The 11,998-nt window shown below is 35.2% G+C and overlaps 1 protein-coding gene across 1 annotated transcript; it reads right to left on the bottom strand.

The window, feature by feature from the left end:
- Positions 1-1,379: 1,379 nt before the first annotated feature.
- On the bottom strand, positions 1,380-5,920 carry LOC145097585 (PI-PLC X domain-containing protein At5g67130-like). Its single transcript, XM_079035171.1, has 8 exons — positions 5,705-5,920; positions 5,510-5,635; positions 5,262-5,399; positions 3,528-3,626; positions 3,138-3,441; positions 2,834-3,057; positions 2,651-2,737; positions 1,380-1,750 (listed from the first exon to the last, which is right to left on the bottom strand). Exons 1-8 carry the CDS (start codon positions 5,786-5,788, stop codon positions 1,583-1,585), a joined length of 1,230 nt encoding a protein of 409 aa, XP_078891297.1. The 5' UTR covers positions 5,789-5,920; the 3' UTR covers positions 1,380-1,582.
- Positions 5,921-11,998: the final 6,078 nt, after the last annotated feature.

Raw genomic sequence — 11,998 nt, forward strand, 5'->3', positions numbered from 1 at the left:
GTACTATGAAAATATGTTAAATATAGATTGAAATCCTTAAAAGAGGTCTATGGGATCATATGGATGATTATTCCTATTTTTACTCTTATATTAGGAATCACAATAGGTGTACTAGTAATTGTTTGGTTAGAAAGAGAAATATATGCGGGTATACAACAACGTATTGGTCCTGAACACGCAGGACCTTTTGGAATTCTCCAAGCTCTAGGAGATGGTACCAAATTACAAGTGAAAGAACAATTATTTTTCCACGATTTCAACTAAACTTTTGCCCATTACTTTCAATTTGCTTTAAATATGTAATGGATGTTAAAATGTTTAATGCTTGTCAACTTAAAATGGATTCAAAATGTAAATCCTCCTCTACTCAAATGAATATTTAAAGCTATAGTTCTTGCAATACGATATAGGGTGATGTTGCATGTCAAGTGGGGTCTATGCACCCCTAAATTCCCATGCTGTTTGCAAAACCATACATATAAAGATTCATTTGATTTGATATAAAAGCATTTGGTAAAGTTAACGACTTTCATGTAGGGTTGTTCACTATTTGGATAAACCGAATTGTTCAATTGAACAATTTGGATTGAACTATTTGGTTCAGATATTCGGATATTTGGATTGGTTTTCAACAAAACCGAATTATTATTTTGGATTTCGGATTGGTTTTGGTTTATATAATAAGAACCGAATAGTCCAAAAAAACCGAATAAAAACTTATTATTCTTTTATATATATATATATATATATATATATATATATATATATATATATATCTATTAATTTTGTAATTTATTTTTTCATATAGGTTCAAAACATTTCACTGGATAAAAAACATCAATATGTATTATCTCTTAAAAGTTTTCTATCTATAAAATATTTAACTATAATATATCTGCTTAGTAGTTGTTTATAAATTTCAAATCACAACTAAATAAATTTTTTTGCTTCTTGTGTAAAATTGGGTAATATTATAATTATATGTCGTTTTAAAATATTTCGGTTTTTGAAAACCGAATTATAAAAATCGATCAAACCGAATTGTAATTGGATCGGATCGGATTTGAATTTAGTTTGAACTATTCGGGTCTATGTTTTGAAAACTGAAATCAATTTGGATTCACTTGATTGGATCAGATCAAACCGATCCATCCAAACGAACACCCATAAGACATGCAAACACTTTTGTTCTTTTACTGAGTGGCTATACTTTTTTAATGAATAAGACATACATCACATCATGTCTAGAAAAAAAAATGATTCACTTATTGTGAGCATTTTTATCGAATTTGATAGTAAGGCTGTTTTAAAAGTGAAAAATATGATTACAAATTTCGTTCTTAACATTTTTATACAAGTGATCCGGTAAAAAGAAAAGAGAAAACAAGTTTACAAACCAATGTATTAAAACATGTTGTAACCAAGTTATTATATTTGCTAAAAACTAAAAAAGAAAACTCGACACAACATAAGCAACGAGTGAGTAACATATACAAGTGTGTGCACGTATTTTAGCCGAGAAATACAAAAAGAATTTAACAAGTAAACAAAAGAGTGAACATACTTTAAAGATACATACAACTTATAATGATATGAAGATCCATGTTGACAAAACTATACCCACAAGCCATCGTAGTTGATATGCATTGTGAATCGAGAAACTGGTTCCACTCGACCTGCTTGAACCCCCAGGCGACAGTTGTGCTGGCGGTGGCGGTGAGAGCACTGGTGTATTACATGTCCCATTAACCTGTAAAATATATGTTTATTCATGATACAAGACATGACAAGACAAAATAAGACTGAACAAATCATTTGGATTGTGGACCATTAGACTCACGATATTAAGACAAAAAATTGTAACTTTTGTTATCTGAAAAGTAGGACACAGACTTGGCTCTTGACCTATTGTGTTGTTGTGTAGTCTGTACAAAATATATGATTGTCTTGTTCCACACTTACACTCATCGAAAATAGTTTTAGAAAATTAGGAAATCTTCGATAAAATCTCAATATGTTAGGCCAATTTACGGTTTAGTCAAAGCTTTTTGAGTAAATTACACGAATGGTCCCCATGGTTTAGGGTAATTGCGTGCTTAGTCCCTAACTTATTTTTTTTTAACTCGGAAGGTCCCTATTATTTGTTTTTGTTACGCGTTTGGTCTCTGTGAAAAGACTATTCTTTAAATAGGGAAAAATTGCAGGATAGGTAAGGTAAGGTGAAAGGTGGGGTTGCGGTGTGTTTATTTAAATAAATTAAAAAATCAAGGGAAAAAATTGTCTTTTTAGGTAAGACAGAGACCAAATGCGTAATAAAAACAAACAATAGGGACCTTCCGAGTTAAAAAATAAGTCGGAGACCAAACACGCAAATTACTCTAAACCATAGGGACCATTCATGTAATTTACTCAAACTTTTAATTTTTAAGCGAAAAATCTTGATTATTATTTGTTTTGCCAAAGCTAACGAAAATATCCTTATTTTCTTCATCAAAAAATGTCAAACTATCATATAAAATTAGATAATTGAAATTTTTATATTTAAAATAATAAATATTAAATTAAAACGTGATGCAAAATATTAAAACTTTATGAAAATTCCCTTAGAAAAATTTATATGTGAATATAATAAAGGAACTATTAAACGTACCCCACAATAAGCAATGTTAAGGCATCCACATGTCGAATGTCCATTGGCTACATCAATGGCTTCCGATGCACCTCCACCATCACTTCTCTGTAGTAAAAGAAAAACAACTCGATTATTAATTATTTAATTATTTAATTTCCTTTATTTAAGGTTTGACTTAAAAAATCAAAGTAATCTTCATACCTGGTAAAAGTCAACGGCGATATAATTCGGCCAGCGGTTGCCGGCGGCTAAATGGCAGGTGTTCATCATGGCGATTAACGAAGCCGAGTTATCAATACACGCTCCGGTGACATTAGGATTAGTCGAGAAGTAGTTTTGAAGAACAAGAGATCGCGACGTTGTGTTCATCGGAGAAGATTCCGATCGACTAGGGCAAGAACCAGCAATCTGCCCCTCCTGTCCATCTAGGGTTTCAAAATCGAGTGTTCAGATTGGATTCGATAAAAACGAGTTCCTATCAATTAGGTCAAAAATCAAAACTTACATTGATTTTCGACGATGTATCTCCACTCATACGCGATTCCCTCGGAAGCCTCTTTTGCCGATTTGGAAGTGAAGACGATCAATCGTTGATTCTGCTTCACCATATCTGTAATCGTCGGCCAATCTCCGCCGTTTTTAGGCATCCGATTCACCGGAAACTGGTATTTGTTGAGACCAGATGCGGCGAAAACCTTTGATAATCCATTTGGGGATGAAACGTAATCTTCGATGAAGATTGTGATGATTTCTGATGGATTTGCTTTCAGAAACTTTTCGATTTCTCGTAGCACATTGATCGCGGGTGTCTGTAAGATCAAAACATGAAAATTGAAAGTATATGAATGATTATAAAATCGAAATTTTGGATTTTTGTTTGAGTTTTTGAGCTTACGTATGCTGTAATGTTGTAGCATTGGCCACCGAAGGAGTGACATAGCCAGATGTCGTTGTTGAAGTCGTACATATCCAACATTAGCCCTCGAACCCCATTCTACGTTGAAGAAATTTCATTTTATTTTTGTTTTCATATCTTTATTTATTTGATTTATTTTATTTTATATGAGAAATTTAGATAAAACTCCCAAAATATATATATATATATATATATATATAAATTAACACTTTAAATTAAAACGAAAAAGTTGCAACCAGTTGAAGATCCAACTACATATGTCTATCCAATTACAACGAACCGAATTATTAAAATAACATTGATAAATCAATTAAAAAAACATATGTTTTAAAATATACTTTAAAGATACAAATTTAAAAGTTCAACCAAAATTTGATAGCTAAACTTCTAGGTTAAAGTTTATAGTTCTAAGTTTCCAACCAAATTACAATAACAGTTAATATTAAAATTATAAAACAAACATTTTATAGTTTAAAATAAAGCATAATGTTATCGCTTGGATGATAATTGGATATAATACCCAATTAGACAATAGTTAATTGGATGTTAATTAGATGTATTTCATTTGGATAATAAATGGATATCTCGTTTCCGTTTGAGATTGGATCTGGATGATCATCCAACAACCAATGATCATAAAGGTTTTTTTTTTTTTGTGAAAATCTATAAAAGTTAAAAAAAGAAATGAATATTATCATTTTTTTGTATTAAATTACCGTTTCAATCAAATATTACACAAATTTTATCATTTTAACAAAAAAATGATGTGATAATATAATATGATTTATCTAAATATAGTTTGCAAAAAAACACCAACTTTATGTTAAGTTTACTTTGATTATAATTAAAAGATCTCAATGACACTTTTCTTCAATAATTCAGATATTTGGTTTTATACTTTTCCTTTTAATAAAAATATATTATTGGGGTCAGTTTGCAATTAGCTTGTCCTTCAATTTATTTAACCATGAATACAATGTCCTTTTCTTGGTATAAAAACATTGATTTAGTAAATTATTCATTATACAACCCGACATGTGGAATAAAACAGAGATTACATGCGTATACTATAAGCCACCATTCAACAAACTAATTAAATAATATAACTAATTCCATACACCTAATCAATTAAAAAGAGAACACAAACACCTAATCAACAACCCTTTTACAAAAGTTTTGTCATGGCCTATCACAAAAGCTACCATAAAAACTTGTACTTTTGTAGTGTCCATATCATTTCCATCTCATTCTATATTTAATTAAATAAAGACAAAAATGTACAAATGGTTTTTGTAGTAGGCATAAAATAAATATTGTATAAAATAACATATTTTAAGTTGATTTGTATTTTCTTAAATTAATATTTTCGGATTCATACATTCGTTTATAACCTTTGTCATGCTAAGACAATGTCAACAATTTAAGGTATATACGGGTTCAACAATAGTGTTCAAGACTTTGAACTTTCAACCTAAAACATTGATTATTTCATTGATAATTCTACAATCACATTTAATATTATTAACTATAACTATATATTAAAAATCAACAACAAAATGTGCATAAAGCATAGAACCAATGTGTTATATCTAAAAAAAATTGTATTTTGTCATATAAAACCTATTAAAAAAAACTAAAAAAATCATGGCAAATTATTTTTCATGGATATTGAATTTTTAAGATAATTGAGAGAGAGAATTCATTTTTACTTACTTGTAGTTGAGATGTAACACTATCTTCCTGATTAGCCGGACCCAAAAGCATGCCGCCGGACGGCGATTTTGTGCCGGAAACCGCAAATGAATTGTGAGTTGTCAGCCATGTATACCGATTAAACGGCAACCCATTCACCTGTAATTCCAGAAAATTCCACAAAATTACAAAATCAACCTTTTCACTTCGATTCTCAATAGATTGAATCACAAACAAACTCCATTGAAGAACTGATAAAACCGACGTACCTTAGAAGTAGGACCGAGGGGTTGAATGCGAACACATCTAGGGCGAGTATTGCCACTCGCCGGACATGTTCCGCAGCGCAAACCGGAATCGCAGTTGTTGTTGCTCGTAGAACAAGTTTCTCCGATCTGTTTATGTGGAGAGTGGAGAAATTAAGAATTTTGGGGGAAATGAATGATCGGAGAAAGGGAACAGACCTTGAGAGACGATGATGATTGGAGAAGATAGAGAAGTGTTCCGGCGATGATGAGAAGATTGTAATCGAATCGCTGCGTATCCATGCGACTGCTTGTTGATTTCGCAGAGAGAGACAGCGAGAGTGTGTTTGAGAGAGATGATGGAGAGAAACCGTCTCTTTTGATGTGTTTGAAGTTTGGAGTGGTTATGGGGGTGGGTAGAGAGGTTTAAACAATTATTTGTACGAAGCCTCGTTCTCATTTTATGTAAAAGAAATAGACAAAATTATACATATGACACATGCGAGTTACAAAAGAGACCATGTGTGGTCTCTTTTGTTATACGGGTCCTTGTTTTTTATTATTTTTTTCTTTTTAATGACAAACACATATTAATCTAATTTATTTTTAGAATTTACTTCCTAAATCTATTTAAAAATAGCAACATATACTATCGAATTTACTCATAAAATCTACTTCTTAAATATATTTATGTTCCAAATAATATTTGAACCTTTAACCTTTGTGGATAGAAGACATCTTACCTACAAATTGATTATTTTTATTTTTATTTATTTATTATTTTTTTTTTAACGTTAGAGATTTGTTAAAAATGAGAAAGAACTAGCAAGACTAGAAACTAGTTGACCATAAAAATTATCATATAATAGCCAATTGATGGTTTAAAGTCATCCAACCTAATTAATGTATTTCTTAGACCTAACATTACACCAAATGAAAGACTGTGTTATTTTATTAAAGAGAAATGTCGCTCTCGGTTTAACAAACACAAACAATTGAGAATTCCTAAACCTACAAATATGCCACCGAGCAGAGTAAAAATCCCCCTCCAAACATATCTTTACAACTCTCAAAAGACGAATAGAGAAAACCAAAACCAACCAACCAACCAGCATACGATAGTAAATGAGGAATTGTGATACCTCACCATCTACTGATATGAGAATGATCTTCAAGAGCAAACAAGCATTCACAGAATAAATGGCTAGTTGTCTTAATATCAACATCACAAAGAGGAAATAATAACAGATGGATGCCTAAACACCACTTTCTAGATGGATTAGCAAGATGCTTATCTATAAACAAACATAAGCAAAAATATAAATTTTAATGGGGACAAAATGAATCCGTCTGGTAAGAGTGGAAGAAGCGGGTAAATTTTTTTCCATCAATAAAAGCTTGTGCCGCAACAACCCCACCCCCAATGTCTTATAAAGACCAAGAGTACCTACTAGAAACATGGGAAAAAACCGATCCAACAACAAGAGAGATAACATCGTCGTATTGGAGACTCCCGCCCTTAAGGTGTTTGCGAAAAGACTCTACTAAGGAATTTTGCTCTAGTAAGGAATCCACCTCTAAATTAAATAACTTACTAAATTGAATTTTTAGAGAAGCTCCACCTAAGCAAGTGTCTTCCCAAAACAAGTTTAAAGACCAATCACCATTCTTTTTTTAATACAATTATGAAAGATTCACTCATACAATTGTTAAGGTGCGCCATAGCCTTTAGAATATCCCACCAAATAGAATTCCTCCAAAAATGTGAGACACTCCCAATGAAATCATTACTCCCATGGATGACCTTGATAAGTCTAACCCATAAAGCATGAGGATTAGACTAAAAAACCATATCCACTTAACATAAAAGTATGGTTAAGAGCTAACAAATTGTTCACACCCAATCCACCAAACAGTTTTTGTGATAAAATAGTCTTCAAACTTATCAAAACCATTTTCTTTTCTTCCAAATCCCCCTAGAAAAAATTATTACACAACTCTTATAATTTCTTTAAGGCTTACATAGGTTTGTTATAAGGAAATATAAAATAAGTAGTCACCACACCCAAATCAAACTTAAGTAATGTCAATCTCCCTCCAATCGAAAATGTTTTGTCCTTTAAATTTGAAAGTTCAGCAACCACATTTTGCACCACCTCACACCAAGACTCTAATATGGATATGTTATCACCAACAAGAAGGCCAAGGTAAGAAAAAGGAACTTTCATCATGTAACTCCACAATCTGCTTATGTATCAATCATATCCGTTTGATGGTGCGGAATCCCAATCAAACGGATGATGCCATATCAAAATAGAAGAGAATGAGAAGAAGAATAACTTGAATCTATGATGTATTCAAAGATATGAGTGATGCTCCATACACATTAGATTCTCTCTCATATACTATTCTTCTCTCTAGTTTCTCGCTCTACAATATGCTCTCCTTGTCTAGCCTTACACTCCTCACATGCACTCCTCTATTTATAGGACCACCAGTTGTACACGAGTGTACAGCCGTACACCCATGTACGCCATACACAGGGTGTACGGCCGCACACACGTGTCCAGCCGTATACAACCACACAATAAGCTACAAACACTATTACACTATAGAAAAATACAGTTGCCTAGAAAAGAAAAGTATAAACCATAATTTTAGACCCAACAATCTCCCCACTGATTTATAGCTTTCTTTTCTAATTGACCCAACAAGCCCCCCCTAAAAAGTAGCTGGATTTTCTTGTTAATCTTCATTGGCAGCTTGGCTTCAGCATTAATCTTCAAATTTTTCACAAATTCAAGATGAACTTGATGAATCTTCAATGAATGACTTCATCTTGAGCAGTTGGGCTTTTCTTCAAAATTTGACTCTGAACACACATTGGGTGAGGAGGCTTCTTGATAAGATTCTTGAAAGATAGCGCTTTCAGCTTGAGAATCTTCAGAGAGAACAGAGAGAACGAATCTTCTAGATCACTTCAGCAGGTACATAGATAGCAGCAAATTGATTGAGGAGGCTTCAATGCAAACTGTCATATAATCTTCAAGTCAGCTTCACCTTGCTTCTGGGGTTGAAAGAATTGAATGTTTAAAGAATAATCTTCATTTCTTGCTCCTTCGAATGAGAATTCTTCGATGCTCACAGACGAAGCCTTGGCTCATAAATTCTCGATACAGTCTCCATGAGTCTCGTCTACATCTGAATTCACTTTTCAAGACAAAACAAAACTTAAAAGAAAATTTAGCACACAACACGGAAACAAAAATATTTTTGGATTTTCTGATTTTTCAGAACAAGACCTAAAACAGAAATAACACTATTTTTGGATTTTTAATTTTTCTGATTTTTTGTTTGATTTTTTGAAATTTTTAATTCTCCCCCTAAATTTGTTCATAAAGGAAAACTATGAAAAAATTTAACAAAAACAAAAATATTTGGGATCAAATTTGTGAGACAGTCTTAACTTTGTTTATCAGTACCTTCACCTTCATGAATAGATCTGGTCAATTGTCGGTATTGTGGTCCACTTAAACACGAAGAATATTGAAAAACTATTCAAATATACCATTTAGCTGACGACGACCACAAATATTGTTGTCCACTTAAATTAAGTAGCGAGATCTACAGACAACCTCTAAATGGTTCAATTTTAGTTGCATTAGAACGTGTTCCCCACTTCCCGATATACCCTGGTTATCAAGAACTTCCTAAGGACTCCTTACTTTAGGTGAGTAAACAATTATTAAGGAGGAAGTCAGATTTAGAGATAGATGCATATGTCGTGTCCCAGGTCGGATCTCTTTCAATCACGCAGAGGGGACAAGATATGACTAACTAGGATAGAGGGATTGAGAGGTAGAATATTGCATATGTTATGTTCCAGGTCGGATCATTTCAATCACGCAGAGGAGACGACATATGACTAACAGATAGAAAGAATTTCATAGATAAGGAGGTGCGTAAAAATAGAGTTGCATATGTTGCATTCCAAGTCGGATCTCTTCCAATCAGCAGAGGAAACAACATATGACTAACAGATAGAAAGAAAGAAAATAATTTCCTACCGACCTGACCTACTTTATCAGAACCCCCCAGTTGCCCTATCAGAACCAGAATTAAGGACATAAGTCCGTACATCAAAGAAAAGTTGAACCACTGTTCTAGATGCGTATTAATTTAGTGTATCCCATGGGTTCCTGTGTTTATCTCACTTCTCAATCTACCTGAGCGTCGTATGGTCAATCCAAACAATTCTATCTAAATCCACACTGTCAAATCCTTCGTGCCTACCAGCATATTGAACACTGAGTCTAGATAATTCAGATTCAGTCCCTTACACATGTTTAGACTGCTCGTTATCACTTTCTTGATATTACTTCCCAAAACAACCTACTAAAAAAAGACATCTAAGGATATAAAAAATTGTCTTCAAAATGAATCAGTTTAAGATAAGATCAGGAGTATAGAGAAGAAAACTCAAACCGTAATTCACCGATTGAATTTGCATCCAGAAGGTCTGAGAACAGCATGCATAATCTCATAACAAATTCGGAAATTCTTCATGTCATTAAGCACAAAACCCATGAGTGATCCCTTCCTTTCTTTCTTTCCCGCAAAGGACACATACTCTCAAACAATGTTATGAGTTTTGTATAGTTGAGAGACGCCTCCTATCATGTTCCTGGAACATCCACTATCAACAAACTGAAGTCTGATGATATGCCTCCATAGTTGCTCCGACACAGAGTTGGATCAGTTGGTCTTTGGAACCCAGTCTATTTTGAAACTGGGTTGACCTTTTTCATCATTTCATGGTGTAACATCCCGAAATATCAAGGGTAGAGTTGAAGGGCTAAAAGAGTAAATGATCAAGGGAACTCGGCGAGTCCATGGGTGGTACTCGGCGAGTAGATTCGCGATTTGGTCGGGTGTTAAGTGGCCGACTCGGCGAGTCCGGGGATGGACTCAGCGAGTAGGCGCTGAGTGGAGAAAACCCTAATTCTCGGGGTTGAGCCCTATATAAAGAACATAACATCCATCCCTCAGCCTCTTTACTCATCCTCAAGTCCAGAAACCCTTAGCCTTCGTGTGTGAGTGATCATATTGCATTTGGAAGCTTGGAGAAGCAATTGTTGAGGAAATCTTGAAGGGTAGGAGGCTTGGAGCAAGGGGCTTTGCTTGGATTCGAGTTCCATTGCAGTTGGGGCATTCTTTTGAGGTAATATCTCGTCCTTGGGCTGTTACTCTTATGGATTCATCATTTTGGGGTTTGTGGGGAGCTTATCTTGGGATGTTTTGGGGTTTGGAGGTTAGATCTGAGGTTGCTACCTCAGATCTGGAAGGGAGAAGGTCTAGAGTGCAGGAAAGTCCCTGTTTGTGAGTGGTTGTTGGAGCCATCTTGTCCCAAACCCAAACCCTAGAGTGAAAATGCATAGATCTCTTTGGATTCACATAAAGTTTGCCACGTTACGTGATGGATGGGTTGTAGGAGGCTAGATCTATGTTTTGGATCAATTGCATGGCCTGGAGTGCTTCTGTATGGATTCGGACCGGTGGTACTCGGCGAGTCACATGGGTAGACTCGACGAGTTGCTTGAAGATGAGCTGGAACTCGACGAGTTGGAAGAACAACTCGGCGAGTAGGTTGAAGATAGCCTTAGACTCGACAAGTCTGTTCTTGGACTCGGCGAGTCTTGTCGAAGAGTCCCAATATTTTCTGGTTGAGTCGAGAATCGGTGAGTCAAGGGATGACTCGGTGAGCTGTGTGCGAGTGGACTCAGAGTTGTCGGACTCGGCGATTCTCGGGGTGACTCGGAAAGTTAGGTCGCGGATTGAGGGAAGTTCTGAGCTTGGGGACTCGGCGAGTCATCAGGTTGACTCGGCAAGTAGAGTCAATCAGGGGTTGACTTTGACTTTGTCCAAGGATTGACCGGTTGTCTTCCAGGGGTATTTTGGTAATTGTTGGATATTGTTTTGAGTTCAGTGCTTTGGTGGTTGTCCAGTGGAGGAGATCGTATCAGTGATCGGAGCAGCTTGGGTTGTCTGTTCAGTCGGCAGTTTCGAGGTGAGTTATCCTCACTATATCAACAGAGTCTAAGGCACCAAGGCCGGCCCTTATCGGATTGAGATCCGGGTAGTTGTTGTTATGTTATTGCTTTGATATGTTTGCATCCTGGTAGCTAGGATGGTATATGTTAGAGACCTGGTTGAGATCAGTATCCTGAGAGATAGGGTGATGTTATGCTAGTGGCCGGTTAGGTCAGTATCCTGGTTAGGATGATGATATGTTATGTGATCTGCTTGATCTGCTTATTGACTGTGAATTGCTATATGATTGTATGTTTATGTGCACATGGTTGTTTGGACTGGAGTTGGGTTGAGGCGGGTCCTGCTTTGTGCTGTAGGCCAAGATACCCAGGGCGGACCGGTTGTCCCGAAGGCCCAGCGAGCGGTCCGGATAGGCTGTAGGCCCCAAGAGGGCGGACCAGACGTGCCGAGGCTCGGAGAGTG

The sequence above is a fragment of the Lactuca serriola genome, chromosome 4 (assembly GCF_051521515.1).
Source record: "Lactuca serriola cultivar US96UC23 chromosome 4, Lser_US96UC23_V15, whole genome shotgun sequence".
NCBI classification, from domain to species: domain Eukaryota; kingdom Viridiplantae; phylum Streptophyta; class Magnoliopsida; order Asterales; family Asteraceae; genus Lactuca; species Lactuca serriola.

Coding starts and splice junctions, on each gene's coding strand:
- LOC145097585 (XM_079035171.1), bottom strand. CDS start 5,788: ATGGATACGCAGCGATTCGATTACAATCTTCTCATCATCGCCGGAACA. Junction 3,627..5,261: donor GTGTTACATCTCAACTACAA/GTAAGTAAAAAT, acceptor TCTTCAACGTAG/AATGGGGTTCGAGGGCTAAT. Junction 1,751..2,650: donor TTAACATTGCTTATTGTGGG/GTACGTTTAATA, acceptor TATATTTTACAG/GTTAATGGGACATGTAATAC.